Genomic DNA, 21,515 nt, shown 5'->3' with positions numbered 1-21,515 from the left:
CTCCTAAGTTCTAGGTAAGAATCAAAATGCAATTGTATAACTCCTGATTCCCTTGACATGACACACCAAGTTGCACAGATGTGAACCTCTCTGGGCAGAGTACAGTTTTCAGATCTCGTCACACCCAGAGAGGTTTAAGAATCACTGCTATAGAGAAAACCTCTATGCTTATACTTAAATATCCCGGTTCCGTTCACTCCCACGCAACAGCTTAGTTTAATACCAGTCTTCAGTCTTCAGAAATAACACAGAACAAAGCTCTTCAGCTTTTTCTTTCTGTTTATAAACCATCTCTTGTTAATACTGACTGAAAATCTAACCAACTAGGATCAATTACTTTTCTTTTTTAGAAAATAATAACTCAGTGGTTTAGAAAACATTAACATGACAAGACTTTTCTGGGTCATCTTTTTTTGGTGAAGAATAACCTAAATACAGTTAGAAGACTCATGTCTCCTTTCAAATAAAAGAGATTAGCAACATTTTGATTGAGTTCATAGACACACCTTATGATGATTCCAATTAAGTAGGACTAACCGAACTTGTATAATATGACTGCTTCCTAATCACAAGATAGGGTGACTAACACCTAGGAAAAACAATTCAAAAGATTACAATGAGAATTTTTTTTTTTATTTTTTTTTCCCTGGCTGGGCCCATGACATGTAGAGATTCCCCAGCCAGGAACTGAACCTATGCCACAGCAGTGACAATGCCAGATCCTTAACCTGCTGTGCCACAAATGACCTCCACAATGATAACTCTTAAATTACAGTGGACGTTGACATTCTAAGTTAAGGCATCATAAATTATGAACTGGAGTTTTGGTCATGACTCAGCAGAAAAGAATATGACTAGTATGCATGAGGACGCGGGTTCGATCCCTGGGCTCGCTCGGTGGGTTAAGGATCTGGCATTGCCGTGAGCTGTGGTGTAGGTGGCAGACGTAGCTCAGATCCCGAGTTGCTGTGGCTGTGGTGCAGGCCAGCAGTTACAGCTCTGATTTGACCCCCTAGCCTGGGAACCTCCATAGGCCATAGGTGCGGCCTTAATAAAAGACTATATATACATAAAAATAAATTCACTGAGTCCTTGTGCTCCAGAAAGGGGCAGTTATGGGTTCAAACCTCTAGTCAGTTCACTATTTCCAGTGAGGATCATCAAGTTACTCACGATTACCAGGCCTCAGCTTCCTAATCAATAAACTGGGGTAAAAAAAATAATTACCAACATGAGTGGTGACAACTAAAAGAGAGACCCCATACACAGTGCGTTTCATGGTCCCTGGATACTTACACAAAGTTAAGGTGCACAGAAGTACCTAAGTGGATTATCTTATAAAGGAAGAACAATTTTTTCCTTATGATAAGATTGACGTGCCTGGTAATACACGGTAATGTAGACATCTACTTGTCAGTATTTTCAAATTATATATATATATATATATATATATATATATATATTTTTGCCACCCCATGACATATGGGGCTCCCAGGCCAGGGACCAGACCCAAGCTGCAGCTGCAACCTATGCTGCAGCTGTGGCAATGCTGGATCTTTTAACTCACTGTGCCTGGCCAGGGATCAAGCCAGTGTCCCAGCCCTTCAGATATGCTGCTGATCCAATTGTGCCACAGTGGGAACTTCCCCAATATTATTCCTAATACATTTCTCTCCTTTCTTGGAATACTAAAGGTCCTAAATTTAGATTTAAATAGAGAAAAAAAATTTTTCTACTGATGCAGGAACAGAATGAAAATGCTAAATATTGCAAACTAAAAAAAAAAAAAAATCATTTTAAAAACCATCTAGTGATCAAACCATTGTTCATCAAGGGTCAAATATAGAAAACAAAAAAAAACCCCAAAACTGAGAACTCTGCTTTTAAAAGAGAACCTATGCTTAGAAAAGCTCCATATTCATCTAGAAGGGGGGGACTCCAATTCCAATCCTCCATTTTAATGCAGTGGTAATTCTATCTGAAGATCACTGTATTTGAAGAAAAATAAAAATCAGAATTATTCCAAACTGTCCATTCAAAGTGTAAAATTTATTATCCAAGGATATTTTTTTAATCTCCCATTACGTTAAACTCTTAAGAGTCATATATTAATATAATCTGTTTAAAATAAGTACCTACCACAAGACCAGGAAAACCATGAATTCCTGTGTTTTAATCCTATTCTACTGATTTGCAGACTGACCTTGAAAAGACAGGGTAATTTCACCTTTATGAGATGGGGCTGGGACAGCAACCTGTCTGAAACATTTTGTGGAAGACAAATAGTTCCTCAATAGATAAACAGGTTTTTAAAAAGCAGCAAAGTCACATTTAATTAAATTCCTACAAATAAAGCAAAAGCATCACAGATGAAGGGAAAAGTAGGAAGAACAAAACGAAAGACTAATTTCAACAATTGCAATATTTGGATCCCTCTTTATATTAATACTTGCAATCATTAAAAGCTGTGGCCAAACCATCCCATAGACACATGTTTTTAAAGTTTCATTCATCCTTTTCCCAGATACTTGACCCTTTCTTTAAGTAGATCTGAGTTTGCCATTTAAAACAAGTCTTGCAACATTTTTTAGAAACAAAGCAACATGTTCTGTAAGTAGATGAACTATTATGCTAAGTCAACATGCCAGAAGGATTTCAGATGAAAACCATGGGGACTATAGGGGCAGTACAAAGTGTCCAAGAAGAAATTAAAAAAAAAAAAAAAATGACAGTTAAGTCATAGATCATGTGCTTTTGTGACACAAGAATCACCCTAAGCAAACAAACTTAAGGTTTGTGGGCACAGTGGGAGGTGCCACCTAACACAAAGGTGAAGCTGGCAGAACTGGAAAGGGAATAATTTCCACCGAAGAAATTACTATGAGCACAAAGCAAAACGGTAGTGTCAACCTACTTTCTCTCAAATTGTACCAAGATGATGCCTGCAAAGCAAGCACATTTCTGTTGCTTGATATAACCTCCTTTAATCAAGGCATAACTGAATTATTCCAAAAGGTACAACCCGAGGGAGTATCATTTTATTTTTTTTAATTTATTATTTCTTTTTATGGCCACACCTGTGGCATATAGAAACTCCCAGGCTAGGGGTCGAATTGGAGCTCTAGCTGCAGGCCTACACCATAGCAACGCGGGATCTGAGCTGCATGCGAGACCTGTGCCACAGCTTGCAGCAATGCTGGACCCTTAACCCACTGAACAAGGCCAGGGATTGAGCCCACATCCTCACAGATCTATGTCAGGTTCTTAACCCACTGAGCCACAACGGGAACCCCATGAAGAAGTATCATTATGGAGTGAGAGAAACTCAGTGCTACAAAGGGCCTCCAAAGTTAGCTGATTTTTAGTTCCTATCGGAGGATGCGGGGAGGTCACAGACGTCTCTGGAAAGGAGATGAAAGTTATACATCCTCTTCTTTGAAACTCACATAAGGCACACATACGCACAAGTTGAAGTCCCACTGGCAAGAGTTTGAAAGTTAATGCATCCTAGATTAGGAACTAAGGATCATGTCCTAGTTCCTCATTTTCAAAACCGGAAGGTGAATCCCAGAAAGGTACAGGGATTCCTTTGTCCAAGGTCACACAGCTGGACAGTATCAGAGCGGGCATTCAAACACCCCAGGAAGCCTGACCGACTTCTCGATGCTTTTTTGCCCCACAGTTCTTTGAAGAAAAAAGTCACTCATGCTCCCTTGGGAATGAGAGAAATTAATGAGGCCAGGGCTAAGGATGGGGACACAGCTTCTTTTCAAACATGGAAACAGCCCAATACTGCAAATGTCACGACCCAAGCTGTCCTGACACATCTATGCGAATGACTATCACCTGGGATGCTCGTCGGAAACACGAACGTGCCCAACATCCCATCTCCACAAGCTGTGATTCAGGATTTCGGAGGTAGGACCCTGACCGCTATACTTTTAATAAGTACCCTGAGACACTGTGGCTCGCTGGTTCTCAAACAATATTCCACACGTGCTGGCCTGAAGCAGTGGCTCACCAACATGTTTTCATCAAGCTCGATTCTTTGTTCAAGCCACGTCTTCCTTGGAAACTCAGACACACAAGTCAAAACAGGGCAGCGGGCTGGCCTCTTGAAGCCAGTTTAAAAAGCACCATCCTAGAAAATCACAGCACACGTAATGGGACCTAGAGCTGGGCTTCACCACTCTCGGATCTCAGGATTCCTATTGACGAAGTCCTTTGTCTCAACTGTCTTAAATCCCCTTCCAGCTCCAGTGCCCTGTGAGCCCACCAACACCACTGCTCCCATTGCTAGTAACTAATATTTACTTGGCACCTGTTTTGTTCCTAAAACAGGTGCCAAGTAAATATTTAATTAACTCATTTAATCTTTACAATAACACTACGAGGTGTCATAGAGATGACCCTTGAACAACACGGGTTTGAACTCCACGGGTCCACTCATCCCCACGTGTTTTTCAATAGTAAATACGGCAGTACCATGTGATCCACAGTTGGTTGAATCGGGTATAGAGAACCACTGCCACGGAAGAACCTTGTATACGAAGGGCCAACTCTAAGCTGTGAGATGGGTTTTCCACTGCCCAAAGGTGGGCACCCCATCCCCTGTGTTGTTCAAAGGTCAATTAACTGTCAGTCTATTACATTGATGAGGAAACTGAGGCACAGACAGGTTATGTGACAACAACTGTGGTTAAAAAAAATTGCTATTGTACATTCTCTTATGTAATCCATAGCACAAAACTGGGGAGTAAGAACTGAGATTTAGAGAGTAGTTCCTTAGACAAGGTTAAAGAGCAGATCTGTCAGATTCTAAAAATCCACTCTCTTAACCAAAAAATTAGTGCAGGCTGGGTCTCTGCTAATCCATAAAATCTTTTAAATGGCATCCATTTATGGGCAGTTATTGTGGTGTTAGTGCTACGTATTCATATATTCATAGAGATGGCTTATCTCACAAAATAGATTACAAATACTCTAAGACCAGGGATTATTTTATATCTTTCAATTTCCTACTCTATGAAAAATTGGCTGTGCATTAAGTAGGTCTTTATTCAATTAGAAGTGATCTTCTAAGTCCTTTTTTTATTACCTTGATTTTCCCCCAATAATCCCAAGTAAACATATTCATTTTATTTAGATCAACTCTTGAAATTAAAATTTCCCCCTCTGAGTCAAGTTGCTGGAAGGGAGGAGAAAAAAAGACTTTTCTTTTCAGTTTAATGATTTTACATTTGCCCTTGAAGGAGGGAATTATATTTTAGTGCTAATAAGTATCTTCTTCCCAGGCACTTGTTTCTCAATGCTTCTTGCCATTTTTCATTGCATCAGCTGATAGGTCACAGACTGAAAATAAGCAGATGGTTAAAGACAAGAATGGGAAATCTTGGAAAGTGCTTATAATACCTACTTATGCCACTTAAAAATACCGGTTTGACATTAAAGTGGTGCTTATTAAGTAGCATTCCACAAACCCTTAGCAAACAATAAGGACTATCAGTCATTTTTCTTAAATACCATTTTAATCCTGGACATGTTCAGCCTGTGGTCAGATACGCCATCACCTTTCAACCATGAGTTCCTGCCGCATATTTGAAATTTAATCCCTAGGACCTCCGCAGACCTCTCATGTTTGGGCCAGGCCCTCAGGTACACCCGTGGCTTCATGGCTTCACGAGACCTGTAATTTCCCAGGTGTGACCTACATGAAGCCTATTTTGGAGACTTGTATTCATCTCCTATTTATATAAATCTATACAACATAGATAAAACTAGTCATAATAAGAACTGAGATTAAATGAGGGTCACAACACTTGGGTCTCTAAACTTTTGACAGACTAGACCATCTCCAGCCATGGTTCTTAAACCTCCTTTTGGAAATGTCTTAAAAATGCAGATGCCTGAAGCCCTTCCTCAGGCCTGTAGCATCAGTGAGGCACGGACACTCTGGTGTTCACCAACACCACAGGTGACGGATGCTCAGCACAGAAGATTCAATGAACAAACGTTTCACGAGTGCCTCCTACCAAAACTGCATTTTCAATGTACACATTTTCTTTTTAGTAGAGGGTTCCCTGGGTGACAAACTAATCAGCAACTTGAGGAAAAGGATCATGATCTATGTTTTTTTAAAAAGTACTTCCCCCTCCCCCTCATCCCTATATCCGATACCTAGCTGGGCATATCGTAGGCAACTGTTACATTGCTTTGGTCACCAGCCCCTCGAATAAAACATGTTGATACAACTTCACCTCCTGCACCAGAAAATATTTTTAAACCTGGACTTCGGGGGTATCTTTCTAAGGAATCCACATGAATTTGTATCTGTGTGTTTGTATTCTTAATTCTGTCCTGAGATTAAGCCATTAAGAATCACACCATAGCATTAAACTTCTGTTTTGAAGTTTGGCTATGAACCCCAAAGAAAACATATAGACCAGGAAATGTCTATCAAGCTAGGGAAGATAAACATTTCCACAAAAACACTTTTCCTTCTTTCCTACATACTACAACCCCTCATGTCTTTCCTATTCTCACATCACCTCTGTTCTCTAGACATATTCAAATAACTGAGTGCCACTTAGCTTTTTCCAACCAGGAACTTACAAAAATGCTTCTCAAACTTTGCTCATCCCAAAGCACACCATGTAGCTCAAGGGAGCCTATGCAATCACCACTAGCTCATGATCCTTAGGAGGAATGCATTTCAGATAACCCTCTCACTCCCTGCATCTTTTTGTCTTTTTTGCCATTTCTTGGGCCGCTCCCGTGGCACATGGAGGTTCCCAGGCTAGGGGTCTAATCGGAGCTGTAGCCACCGGCCTACGCCAGAGCCACAGCAACGCTGGATCTGAGCTGCGTCTGCAACCTACACCACAGGTCAGGGCAACGCCGGATCCTGAACCGACCGCGCAAGGCCAGGCATCGAACCCGCAACCTCATGGTTCCTAGTCGGATTCGCTAACCACTGAGCCGTGACGGGAACTCTGCTCCCTGCATCTTAAGAGAAGCATTGTATGAAGGTGGCAGGGGCCAAGGGGCACCAGTGAAGATGGTTTCTGCTGAAGGAAGAGCTCCAATGTGACAGAAGTGGGAGAAGAATCTGGTCAACATTTAGACAACTTATGACTCCAACTGTGTTGAAGGAGGTAGCACACACCCACCCACATGTGAAACGGTCTTCATACCACTGGACAGGGGAGAATGACCAGCTCAGATCTCCTTTTGTTAGGCTCGTTAGAGAACAGCAGGAGGGCACGTGGAGGGGAAATAAACCATGTTTAAGAGATAATGAGATTCTCTAGTTCCATCCATGTTGCTGCAAATGGCACAACTTAGAATAGATTTACAAGGAGATCCTGCTGAATAGCATTGAGAACTATGTCTAGATACTCATGTTGCAACAGAAGAAAGGGTGGGGGAAAAAAATGTAATTGTAATGTATACATGTAAGGATAACCTGACCCCCTTGCTGTACAGTGGGAAAATAAAAAAAATATATTAAAAAAAAAAAAAAAAGATAATGAGGAACAAGCTAGTGCTGGCGCATCAGCACACAGAGAACCCTCTGGTGTCCTTCACTGCCTGTAAAGGAGAGGAAAAGACCAGCAAAGAAACAAAGCCACTTCAGTGGTGTGCAACAGGCCAGTGTCACCAACAAGATGCTCCATGACCTTCAATAGCTCCATTCCTGTTCTCTGGAAACCTTTTAGAATAACTCAGTGACTTCTCTCCTGATCTTAGAAAAATATTAATTTGGGGCAAGAAAAAAGGAACTCTTTCTTTCCAAAATTACAAGAAAAAGAGGCACAGCAATTGAAAGTGCTTTTTACTTACCAATTTTGTAACGTCTTTCACATCATCAGTCACACGGTTCCTGCAGATCCCTTGAGTTCTGACGAGAGGATTAAATAGGAGCAGTTGAAGATAAATGCAAGTGATAATCCAAGTCTAAATGAAAACAGAAAAATGCCGGTGACCATCAGTTAAAATCTATAGTCACTCAAACTATTAACAGTCAACACCTTCTGCCTTAGCGTGGGAAGGGAAAGGGGGGAATATACCCCCCCTTTTTTTAATGCCATTGCTTTGCATTCAGTTAGGTGCTGAGCAAACTCTGCTGAACAAATTTTGAAAAAATGCTCAGGTAAAATATGGCTTGGGTTTTTCATTTCAATGACATTATTGTTAGCTTTTGTCAAAAGCTTTCTAAAGGCAATTCCCAATAGCAATTAGGAATGAACTTGTAGCAACATGTAAAGGACTTATCAGTTAAAGTGTTTTTAAAAACTAGGGAACGCATAAAATTCATACCTTAAGGCACCAAAAGAAACTATCTCTACTTAAATGTAGCCTATTTGGCAAGTAGCAGCAAAACCCTGAAAAGCGTTTTAATTCAATTGTCTAATAGTACACCAAGTCAAAGCAAGGGAGAGAGAGATTTAGATCTAGGGCAGAATTTAACCTAATTGGTGAGACATCAAGAGAATCATTGTTTTGCATCACAGCTTTTTAGCCGTTTTAAAAGGAAAAGTATTTTCTTAGTCAGTGGGAACACATTTCTTAAATCCTGGAATGAAGTATTCGCAATTCCCGTAAGTACTCACATATGGACACATCCCTCTCTTAAAAAAAATACTTTCAACCGTGGATTACAGTTACTTTTGCACATGGCTTATTTTTTTTATTACATTCTCTTTTAGCTTTTGAAAATTTTTGGCATCTAATTTTTTTTTTCAGTATCTTTGCAACAGGAACAGCACCTACACTATAAAATACTCTTAATAAATATTTGGTAAAAAACAAGAGTTAAATGCTTCAAATGTAACATCTATTTATTGAGCACATATTATGAGACAGAGACGAAACCAGTCACTAGAGAAACAAAGGCAGTAAGAAACGCTTGAAACGAAGGGGAAGGTAAATAAATAGGTAAATGCATAATACCTGCACCCCAAGATAAATGCTTTGGGAACTCAGAGGAGGAAACAATTAATCAATTAACCTGAAGGCAGAGAACTAACCCCAGAAAAGTGCCAAGAAAAGCCAGAGAAAAATACGACTGTCTTGATTTTGGAGGACAGAGGAGTTTGCAAGAGTTGACAAGGAGGGGATGAGCCCTTCAGGAAAAATAAACAGCATGAGCAAAGGCATGAAGATATGAAGATATTTTAAAATGTGAGGATTCTGTTAGGAGTTAACATACACCTATGGCCTCTTAAAATTACACAGAAGCCCATCTGCACATGGCTAGAAATCGTTCCATTTTATCATGTAACCAGCCCTGATTTAAATATGGAACTAGATTATTATTTTCAATTAATATCTGCAAGCCAAATAGACATTTTGCTGGACCAAGTAACCATTATCATTTACTAAAATTTCTGAGAGTACAGTGCTACTTACATAGGTAACAGTGACTTGTAATCAAAATTAAAACACTTTTATTGTTTCACCATTGCAATCTATGTATTTTAGCAGTAATCTGGCTTATTTTTGTTTAATGCTACTTTGAGCATGGTGGGCTCGCACTCTTCAAAGCACCATCTCCCTTGGACCAAAATGATGACAAATTATATAAATGATTTTGGGGGGGAATTCTTCTTTTCGGACAATCCCAACATATAAAATCTCCTCCAATGACTTAGTATCCCTTCATGTACATAACTGCTTAAACTCAAGCTTTCTTTTATACTGTCATTGCTAAGACCTACCCCAGCAAATGTATTTCTCCAAGAACCTCTTCACGATATGATTAATAGTCCTTCCAAGATCTCTGTAAAAGGCCAGTCTCAGTAGTAACCACATTCATATTGTAGGCTCTAAGAAATACAGAGGCTGACAGGGAGCGGGGAGGGGGCACTGGATGAAGGCGGTTAAAACGTACACACTGCCTCATAAGTTCCTAGTACTTATCATAAGATAGATAATACACCTAGAGATGTAATGCGCAATATGATGAATACAATTAACACTGCTGTACGTTGCATGAAAGTTGTTAAGAGTCAATCTTAGGAGTTATCACAAGGAAAAAAATTTTTTTCTCTTTAACTTTGTATCTATTTGAAAGGACAGGTAGTCAGTAAACTTAATGTGGTCGTCACTACATGGTTTATGTAAGGCAAATCTTTATGCTGTATACCTTAAGACAGGGTATATCTCAATTACATCTCAGTAAGACTAGACAAAAAAACAAAAGACATATAAGGGCAGAAATTCTATTGCCTTCTCTATACCACAGCTTACTCCTGACAGTGAAGAAATACTACACCACCATTTGTTCACCAATTCATGCACTCAGCAAATATTTATTAACCACCAAGTGCTAATGAGTGCCAGGCATTCCTCTGGATTGTTCTAGATATTTGGGATACATTAGAAGAAAGAAAGAAAGAAAGAAAGAGAGAAAGCGAGAAAGAGAGAGAGAAAGAAAAAGAGAGAGAAAGAGAGAGAGAAAGAAAGAAAGAGAGAGAAAGAGAGAGAAAGAAAGAGAGGAAGAAAGAGAGGAAGAAAGAAAGAAAGAAAGAAAGAAAAAAAGAAAGAAAGAAAGAAGAAAGAAAGAAAGAAAGAGAAAGAAAGAAGGAAGGAAGGAGAGAGAAGGAAAGAAGGAAAGAAAGAAGGAAGGAAGGAGAGAGAAGGAAAGAAGGAAAGAAAGAAGGAAGGAAGGAGAGAGAAGGAAAGAAGGAAAGAAAGAAGGAATGAAGGAAGGAAAAAAAGAAGGAAAGAGAAAGAATGAAGTGGAGAGAAGGAGAGTAGGAAAGAGAGAAAGGAAGGAAGGGAGGCAGAAATCCCTGCCTTTGTGAAGCTGACCTCCTAGTGAGGGAAGGCAGACCATAACCAGTGAATATGGTAAATAACTAGATTATATAGTATGTCGAACATTGTGCCGTGAAAAAAGAAAATTTTGATCATGGTAAAGGGTTCTGGGATTGTACACCTGCTCTGCTAGCAGCATGGTCTCAGGCTCATGTGGACCATCACACTCATGAGGCATCGAAGGTCTGACCCAGCACCGAGTGTGTTATTGGGCTTTAAGAAAAGACACCAGAGAGATGACAAAGGCATGCCCATACCAGCAGAGCAGAGCTCAGGACTCCCCAGCAGCCTCTAGTGCCCACGTATTGCTACACCCTTGGGGGGGGGTGTATGACACATGATGTTGGGTGGGCAGGACCACTCCTCGTGCTTGCACCTTGCTAACTGAGTAGTCCCTTCAAGGAGATGCCATCTGTCATCACAACTACCACCCTTCAGTACCAGTCTCAACACTAAACTGCATTCTGATGACGTTTCTGCTGCTTAGAAACTTCAGCAGAATTCTACTGGGTGAAGGATACAAATACGCCTATCGATTGCTTGAGTTTTTGTTGCAATGAGGATGAGAGAGAGGTCCAATCCCCAGGCATCCCTGAGTCTAGGAAAAAAGGCCACAGAACCAGCTGTTAACTCCTCCATCTCTGTAATACATGTGGAAACAGCTTGAAATATTAAACAGAATGACACTTGGTGGGGCCTCAATGGGAAGACAATTTCTATTAAAGATGAGATGGAGCTAAGGGAGATATCCAGGCAGATGTCCATGGGAGAGTATTGCAGAGAGAGAAGCTAGTGCAAAAGCCTTAAGGTCTTTTCTCTTATTGTTGTTTTACATCAAATCTTTCAAGTTTTATTATTATAAAAGCAATATACTAGCGTTACCAAACATTTGGATAATAAAGAAAAACCCGACCTGGAATGTCACTTCCCCGACAATTTTAGAAAGTCTATCTTTCTACGCTTTCATTATAAAAAATGAATTCTCTTTATGAAGGGTCTTACACCTCTACCTCTACTTACACTTTTATTGTGAGTGAAAAGGAATTCACTGCAGGATTTTGAGGAAAGGAAAATATGACATATTTTCAATTAAAAAAAAGACTATTTAGTAATTTCACACAAAACTGAACATTCTCTTACTGTATGATGCAGCATTCGGGCTCTTTGGTTCTACCCAAAGGAACTGAAAATATGTGTCCATACCAAAGCCTGCACACCAATTTTTATAGCGGTGTATTCAAATAATGCCAAAACTTGGAAGCAGTAAGATGTCCTTCAGCAGGTGAATAGATACATAACTGTGGTCTATCTGGGCAGTGGACCTCTTCTCAGCACTAAAAAGAAATGAGCCATGAAGCCATAAAGGACATGGGAAATGAGTGCATATTAGTAAGGGAAAAACCCTATCTCAAAAGGCTATATACTCTGAGTCTGACTACTTTGATATTCTAGAAAAGGCAAAACTATGGAAACAGGAAAATAATCAGCAGTTGCCAGGGTTTTGAGCAGGAGGGATGAAGACTGAGCAGTAAAAGTACTGTGATAAAATAATTGTGAATACATATAATTATACATTTGTCTAAACTTATAGACTGCAAAACACTGAGAGTAAACCCTCCTGTAGACTATGGGCTTTGGGTGATTAAGACGTGTCAGGGTGGGTTCATCAGCTGTAACAAAGCTACCACCCTGGTGAGGGACTGCTGGTAATGGGGGAGGCCATGCTTGAGGGGCCAAAGGGCAAAGGGGAAATCTCAATTTTCCTCAAATTCCATAAATCAATGAGTATGCATTTCTTTAGTACTGAAGGGGGAAAAGATAGACTTTCTAAAATCGTTAGGGTAGTGACATTCCAAATAGGTTTTTTCTTTATTATCCAAGTGTTTGGTAATGATAATATACTACTTTATTACTTTTATAATTAAAATGAGTATCTTAAAAGATTCTATTTTTAAAACTTCTCTAAAAATATAAATCCCTCCCCCCCCAAAAAAAAAATCACTTTGATTTCTGCGGTGAGAACAGACTTCAGGGTAACAACAGGTAGAAACAGAGGGACCAGTTAGGAGCTATTGTGATAATTCAAGCAAGAAGGGGTTGCAGTGGTCCTTAGATTCCAGTGCCTCCTGAAGATGGAGCCCATGGGGTTTCCTGAGAGTTGAAGTGCTGCTTTGGGAGAGAGAGAGTCAAAGGACCACTCCAAGGATTCTGGTGTGAGCAGGTGGAAGGACAGTGTTGCCATCAACTTAGAGGGGGAAGGCTAAAGGACAGAGAAAGTTGGGGGGTGGATTAGGAATTAAATTTGGGGTGTGCTAAATTTGAAGTGTACTGGAGATACCCTACCTATGAAACTAGGTCAGGATATTTCAATCTGTACTGAGAAGGGAAGTGGGGGTTAGATATATGAGTGTGATAGCCTTTGATATATAAATGGAATTTTAAGCAAAAGAGTGGATGAGACCATCAAGGGAGGGAGTACAAACAGAAAAAAGAACAAAGAACTGGATCCACCAGTTCTCTAATGTTGAGAGGTCTGGCAAAAGATTTAGAACACACCAAGGGTCTGATAAAGAAGCCACTGGAGGAGGAGAAAGCCAACTTTAAAAAAAGGAAAAAAAAAAAAAAAAAAAAAGAGTACCTTAAGGGGAAGGTCAAAGTATGTCAAATACTCCTAATAAGTCAACTAAGATGAGAATTGAGAATTGACCACTGGATTTAGCAGCAGAGTCACTGGTGACAGTAACAAGAGCATTTTTACTGACACAGTTATAGGAAAGTCCAGTCAGGAGTCGGTTTAAGAGAACATGAGAGGTGAGTAATTGGGAACAGTGCATACAGACAGCTTATTTATTTATTTGTCTTATTAGGGCCACACCCACAGCATATGGAAGTTCCCAGGCTTGTGGTCAAATCAGAGCTGTAGCTGCCAGCCTGTACCACAGCCACAGCAATGCCAGATCCAAGCCACATCTGCGACCTATGCCACAGGTCATGGCAATGCCAGATCCTTAACCCACTGAGCAAGGCCAAGGATCGAACCTGTGTCCTCAATGATACTGGTCAGGTTCATTACTGCTGAGTCTCAAAAGGAACTCCTAGATGGCTCTTCTAAAGAAGTGTCTTTCAAAGGAAAAGAAAGAAAGAAAGAAAGAAAGAAAGAAAGAAAGAAAGAAAGAAAGAAAGAAAGAAAGAAAGAAAGAAAGAAAGAAAGAAAGAAAGAAAGAAAGAAAGAAAGAAAGACAGACAAAGTGAGGTGGTACTTTGCAAGGGATGAAGCTGGGTGGTGGTAGGGGGAGTTTTCATCGTAAAAGGGCAGACATGCCAGGAGGCCCCTGTGTCTATGGGGATGACCCGGGAAGAGATGCAGTTGGCCCTGTGGTTCAGAAGAGAGAAAACTGCTTGATCGATGTCCTTGAGAAGACAGGAAGGGGTGAGATCCAGCTCTCAAGTAGGGGGCCTAGCTTTCAAAAGAGCAGGTGCTGTAGTTCCTCAGTACCATTAGGCAGGATGTCTGAATGTGTGTGCAAGTGCTGACGCTCTCTCAACAACACAGTGGATAAAGCTTCCACTTACTGAACATCTACTATGGACCAAACATGTTGTCTATCTTATGACCACAAAATGTAAGGTTCATCTAAACTAAGTTGGAAGATGAAGAAACTGAGAGAGAGATCTGGTGACTTCTAAGTGGTAAGAGCAGGATGAAAACCCAGGTCTGTCCAGTTCTAAACCCTGACTGTTTCCCCACGTCATACTGTAGAATGCTCCCACAATGCTGTTTGGTCACTGCTGAGGACTCTGACAGCATCTCAATAATGTTTCAAATAACACACACATAGGCACTAGCTTCATAACTCTAAGCCAAAGTTGAGTCTTCTACATTTTTCAGAATTGTTAATTTTCATCATGTTTACATATGCTCTTTGATAGTTTAAAAATATCCGTTTGAGGCCATCATTAATAAATCCACAAATAACAAGTGCTGGAGGGGCTGTGGAGAAAAGGGAACCCTCCTGCACTATTGGTGGGAATGTAAACTGGTACAGCCACTATGGAGAACAGTTTGGAGATACCTTAGAAATCTATACATAGAACTTCCATATGACCCTGCAATCCCACTCTTGGGCATCTATCCGGACAAAGCTCTACTTAAAAGAGACATGTGCACCCGCATGTTCATTGCAGCACTATTCACAATAGCCAGGACATGGAAACAACCCAAATGTCCATCGACAGATGATTGGATTCGGAAGGGGTGGTATATATACACAATGGAATACTACTCAGCCATAAAAAAGAATGACATAATGCCATTTGCAGCAACATGGATGGAACTAGAGAATCTCATCCTGAGTGAAATGAGCCAGAAAGACAAAGACAAATACCATATGATATCACTTATAACTGGAATCTAATATCTAGCACAAATGAACATCTCCTCAGAAAAGAAAATCATGGACTTGGAGAAGAGACTTGTGGCTGCCTGATGGGAGGGGGAGGGAGCGGGAGGGATCGGGAGCTTGGGCTTATCAGACACAACTTAGAATAGATTTACAAGGAGATCCTGCTGAATAGCATTGAGAACTTTGTCTAGATACTCATGTTGCAACAGAAGAAAGGGTGGGGGAAAAACTGTAATTGCAATGTATACATGTAAGGATAACCTGACCCCCTTGCTGTACAGTGGGAAAAATAAAAAAAATTATTAAAAAAAAATATCCGTTTGAGACAGACTTTTATAATAATTGCAAAACAATTTCACCAGGGCAGGAATTTTTATAGCAATCATATCTAAACATCTGTAAAGTTGGTTTTGCTCCATTTGTTAGAATCTATGTGGTCAGGGTTCAACTTAAATCTGTAAATACATTCAAATATCCCTGAGAAACTTTTATTTCATGAAGCACTTTAAGTTATTAAGAAAACTGAGGCTGTAACTTAATTTCACATTTAGAGTGGACCTGTGAGCAATGCAGGGGTTTTACCTATATAATTTATAGTCAGCTTTCCCTGTCCCTGGTTCCTCAACATCTGGGGATTCGACCAGCCCGGGACCATGCAGTACTGCGGTATTTACCCCTGAAAAATATCCACATGTAAGTGGACCTTCAAGGTTCAAACTCATGTTGTTCAAGGGTCAAGCACTTCGCTATTGGTAAGGAGTATCCACCTTTCATGAAATTGAGTCATTCACTCAGGCATAACTAAAACTGAGTTATGGAGGAGCAGTCAAGGGAGAAATGTGCTAAGTCTGCATGGCGGTAGTTATACCTCCCTATTAGTATTCTCGGGAGAGGGCTGAAATGTGGGGCTTACTTTATATGGAAAAGTATTTTTTTCCATATTATTCTATACAGAAATTTTTCTAATGTATAGTACACACACTTCCCTGATTTCCTAAACAGTGGCGAGAAACATTAAACTTTGCTTTTCTTGGATGACTCAGATTCATCAAATAAAGGGAAGACGCAGTGAAAGAAGCCAGACACAGAAAGACAAATACCCTATGATCTCACTTAAATGTGCAATCAAAAAAAAAAAAAGTATTACTCATGGAAACAAAGAATAGAAAGATGGTTACCGGAGGTGGGAAGGTGGGGGAGGAAAATGGGGAGCTACTGATTAAAGTGTACAGGCTTTTCAGTTATAAGACACGTACTAAAGCCCTAATGTACAGCATGGTGCCTACAGCAAATTATCCTGTATTGTTGACTTGAACTTTCCGAAGAGAGCAGATAGCAAGTGTTCTCGCCACACACGCAGAAGGGTAATGTGGATAATTTGATTATGTTCATCATTTCACAATGTGTCCACATTGCAAAACACCCCATTGTCCACCTTATACGATTCCTGTCAGTCACACCTCAGTTAAACTGAAGGGCAAGGCATTTTGGTTGTGTACTTGTCACTGCTCTCCTAGGAAGAGCTCCAAATTACTGTACTTCTCACAAGGACTCTTTTTTTTTTTTTAATTTTACTTTAGGCGCTTTCTTCATTGACCTCTTTCTCCCATATCATTAGATCATTATCTGCAACACACTTTCACTGTTCACATGCCCATCCCTAGCCTTGTGTAGTCTCAATGGCAAACACAGCAGGTGGCCCTGGGGGGCTGCTTATGGCCGGCCGATTAATAGCAAAAATATGGCCACATCCTAATTCTTGGAATTTGTGAAAATACTGCCCTTATCTGGCAAAATGGACTCTGCAGATGTGAGTGAGTCTAGGACCTTGCAATGGAGACATGATCCGAGATTCTCTGAGCTCAGTCTAAGCTCAGAGAAATGGAGAACCTTTGCCAACTCTGGTCAGAGAGATGCAATGATGGAAGATGGGTCAGAAAGAAGTGACTTAAAGACTTTGACTCACCCTTGCTGGCATTAAAGATGGAGCGAAGAGGCCAGGAGTCAAGGCATGTTAGTGGCTTTTAGAAGCTGAAGGAGGGCAAGCAGACAAGAGTCTCCCTCAGAGACTTCATAATGACACGCGGTCTCACCAACACCTTGCTTTTTTTAGTTCAGCAAGCTCCATTTTGGACTTCTGCATTTCTAACCTGAACAGAACCCATCTGTATTGTTTTAGGTCCCTAAGTTGGTGGTAATTTGTTTCAGCAGCAATTGAAAAATAAATCAGAGCTCAATAAATCTCTTTTTTTTTTTTTTTTTTTTGATGAATGAATGGTGTAGCACGTAATGCTCAAGCTGCTCCTGGTAAGGAAAATATACTGCCTGCCAGCATTCTGCACCCCCACAGCCGGCTTTAACAGAGCAGCTCAGCTTTTTTTCTATTTGTTCATGCTTCTGGATAAGATGTTGTCAGAACAAAGGTTGCCAAGGGCAAGAAAAGAAAAAGAAAAAAAGAAAAAAGAGCTCATGCTTTTGAAAACTGGTAGTGCGATGGCAGGGTTCAGAAGATGGATCCAGGAAACCTCTGAGCCCCTCATGTTGTAACCTCAAAAAAGCCAGTGAATCCTTCGAGCGTCTGTTTACCCATCTCTAAAATGAGAATTGTTTTTGCCTCACCCATTCATGAAGTGGTGGTGAGAATCAAATGAAAACTTTTCAAACTACAGGTGCTCTGCAATTATTTGTTGTGCGGCTTATAGGTTTCGATTGTCTAGGAAACCAAGGAAACCAGCGCTTCAATGAATAAAACAGTCTGGGAAAGGACTTTATAGAGTCAATCTTGCATGAACAAAGAGTCAGACTTTCAGTACATGGCTATTTTGATGCTCTGGCCTTTTTCCATTTATTTCTTCATTCTTAACTCTGTTGAGAGTAGCTTCAGTGAGAAGACAACTGACTTCCAATTAAGAGAGGTGCGCCAATACAGAGACAAAATATTTATCTTCATCTCTCTCTTCCTCGTTCTGTAACTTCTGGAAACTCCAACAAGGGTATGCGGGTGCCTGAATGTGTGGGTGTGTGTGCACATACCCACACCCTATTGGAGATAGAAAGCTGAGGCACAATGTCCCTGGGTTTGTGACTTCTGCTCTAAAATGTATCTTTTCCATTTGAGTAATCATCTCACTGCTTTTTCTGTAACACTCTCTGTTTCTGCATATGACATTTTTTCTTTGGCTACTTTGTTTTAGCATCGTACAACTTTTCTCTCTAGGTCACGCTCGTTGTGTGATAACCTCTCCTTTTATGATAACCTTTCATTGCACAGACACATGAAACTAATTTCATTGTCAGCAGTCCTAGATTTTTTTATTTAGAGGCATGCGTCAAAAGTGTCCCCCACATACTCCCTATGACACACAGGATTCCAATAACCCTTTCATTTCTAAGAGTTGCCTTCACCTTATTTCCATGCTGGAAAAAAAAAAAATCAGAAATCTGTAAGTCCTCGTAGAGCCAAAACATCCAGTAGAAACCGTCCTGGTAGAAGGAAGTAAGAGCGACTGAAATTTACAATTGTGTATGACAGATAGAGTAGATCTCTTGCTGGGAGGAGGTTTTAACAGGGGCAGAGAGTATTCAAAGGGAACTTTAAAAAAGAAAATTTACAGGAAAATGAGACTGGAGACACTCAAGGCTAAGGTCTTACCTAAATCTCATTGCTGTTGAGAACCAGTCTCCAGAGACCCCAGAGGAATAGTCACCCATTCATCCATTGTTCCTTAGTATAACAGCCTTCCTTACAATAAAAAGCCACATGCCAGAAAAAGGAGCTCCAAAGCCCCCCAAAGCATATTATTTACTTGATCTGAACATGTGTTATGACACAGAAGTCAGGTTGCAGACTCCTTTCCTTTAGTAGAAATTAACATGCACGCAGCCCAAGAACATCAGGGGGACACACGCTGTTGGAGAAACCAGAAGATTCCAATCTTCTAAACTTGAAAAAAAAAAAATTAAAAGAACAAAATACTTTTCTATGCATGTGAGAATCGATTTTAAAAGACGCCTGGCCAGCGTCCACCTTACAGACTTCTCAAAGCCAAAAAGGTAAGTGGGGTGTCTGTGAAACTCGTTTTCTTTATGCACAGAACTACCAAATGGTATTAGGACGGCCCCGAACAAAACAGCAGCTGCTGCCAAAAACAACATTCATCTTCTCCCTAATCTCACATGCCAGCTAGCAAAGCAGGCAGTTCCCTTGTAGCCCAAATGCGCTTTGGAAGAGAGCCAACTGGCTCAGCTACCCAGAGCCAGGAAAGCAGGTTACCAATATACAGGTAGAGTAACTAGTCCTGAGTTCAGGTTTTCTGAGGACATATGAACCCGATCCTCCACAAGTGATACTCCTGACCTAAATTAACCACAGATTTTCAGTCAGTGAATAACCACTCCATTCTAGATTTTTTTTTGGATTCTAGACTTCCTTTGGATTTTTTATGGTTCAAAAAGATTCTACCATTTCACAGTATAAAGAAAACACCTCATCATCCTACACTGATTCAGATTCTTCTCTAGTGACTGTCCAGTAATTGCAAAGGGGCAAAGGAAACAGCAGATGGGTTGTCTTTTCTGCTGGTTCAGGAAAGTAGATGCTAACAGGCCAGGAGAGTGAAACTCACATCAGGTCAAAGTCCAAGAGGTGCCACTAAAATCCTCTAATTTCTCCTTGCAGATCTTTTTGGGAAGTAAAATATTTTCCAATATGGGCACGTGTGCGCTGGTAACAAAATCTGAACATTCTAAAAGGGAGGTGCTTAATATTACAAAGGCGGACAATGGCTTTAACGTACAAGGAGAATGCAAGAAGGTCAAGGTATTCAGTCTATGGGGAAAAGGGGGGAGGGGGAGTCACCCCATGAGAGTTAGTCCTTACTCTACGAGTAAATGCCTTTTAAGGGGAGCAATGACTCACACTTATGGACACCTACTAAGGATCATACACAGGACAGCGTGCAGATACTACGTCACAGGACCCTCCATCACCCAGGGAGGTCATTATTACCCCATTTTACAGGGAGAAAAACACAATGCAATGAGATTAACTGACTGGTCTGTGGCCACTCTGCAGTAAATCCCAGCGTGAACAGACTTTAAACCAATACCTACACTACTCTAGAAAGAAAAACGCTGGGCCAGTCCGATAATAAAAACTGACTTCATTTCTATCTAATAAACAATTAAATTGTATTTAAAATGCCTAGGCTGTGGAAGGCATAAGGTCTCTCTAACCACGTCAGTTTCTAATTGAAACGACAATGTCAAATTATGACTAGGCTGGGTAAACAAGTAGTGCAGGTACATCAGGTTATACTTGATAAAAAAAAAAAAAAATCCATAGCTAGAGGGAGAGGAGAGCTCAAAAATGAAGTGATAAGTTATTCCTTCTTGATAAAAAACAAAATTGAGTGCTTTTATATTTCTAAGAATTACTTACTTATTCAAAAGACGCATAGGGACCACGTGATAAGTACAGAAGGTAAAGAAACAGAAGATACCATCATGGCCTCAGGAAGCTCTAGTTCCTGGCAAACACAGCAGGGTGAGAGAGCTTACAAGAGGCGAAGGGCCCAGAAGAACAGCTGAACCTGACTGTGGGGATGGGGAGTGGGGAGAGTGAGGGAGGGGCTCCGAAAGAGCTTCTGGGAGAAGATGACATCTTTTTTCAAAGGTGGGTGGAAGGTAGCCAGGTCAAAGGAGCTGGGGCGAAGACCCCTAACAGAAGTAAAGGAGTGGGTGCCCACAGAAGAGAGGGAACGAGGCATCTTCACAGACCTTCATGTTTATGACATGAATGAAAAAATGAGTTTCAAGGAATAAGCAACAACAAACGAGGCTAGAAGATAAGCAGAGGCCCTCCCAATTTTGCTAACTGATTTGGATTTTATCTTAAATGCATTGGGGAGCTGCTGAAGAGTTTTAGGCAGGGGAGGATCAAGATCTGATTTATTTTTGCAAAGTTTAATGGCCATCAGAATGAAGGAAAGATGGGGTGGGAAGGCTGGCAACAAGCCTGGGGGCAAGAGGTCAGTGTGAAGGTCAGTGGAGTCATCTGGAGGCCACATGAGGAGGGACTTAACTAGCAAAAGGCAGTGGGAGTGGAGAGAAACAGACACGGTCATGCGGATGTGGAAGCAGGAAAGAAGAATCTGGGAGACTGACAGAAGGGAGGTGGGGTTTATAAGGGGAGTCACACATGTCTTCCAGGGTCCAGTCTGGGTGACCGAGGCAGAAGTGGTGCTACGCCTTGAGCCAGGCTATGTCGAAGTGGCCGCTGGAGATTGGAAG

At 40.8% G+C, this 21,515-nt stretch overlaps 1 protein-coding gene across 3 annotated transcripts in view; it reads right to left on the bottom strand.

The window, feature by feature from the left end:
* Nucleotides 1-21,515, bottom strand: part of KITLG (KIT ligand) — a 93,228-nt gene that overhangs the window by 47,946 nt on the left and 23,767 nt on the right. For all 3 annotated transcript variants that reach the window (XM_021091141.1, XM_021091142.1, NM_214269.2), the window contains exon 2: nucleotides 7,843-7,956. In XM_021091141.1, coding sequence (XP_020946800.1) covers nucleotides 7,843-7,956 — 114 coding nt within the window. The remainder of the gene's footprint in view (nucleotides 1-7,842; nucleotides 7,957-21,515) is intronic.

The sequence above is a fragment of the Sus scrofa genome, chromosome 5 (assembly GCF_000003025.6).
Source record: "Sus scrofa isolate TJ Tabasco breed Duroc chromosome 5, Sscrofa11.1, whole genome shotgun sequence".
Taxonomy (NCBI): domain Eukaryota; kingdom Metazoa; phylum Chordata; class Mammalia; order Artiodactyla; family Suidae; genus Sus; species Sus scrofa.
The sequence above is the reverse complement of the archived record's forward strand: the minus strand, read 5'-3'. Positions and strand labels throughout refer to the sequence as shown.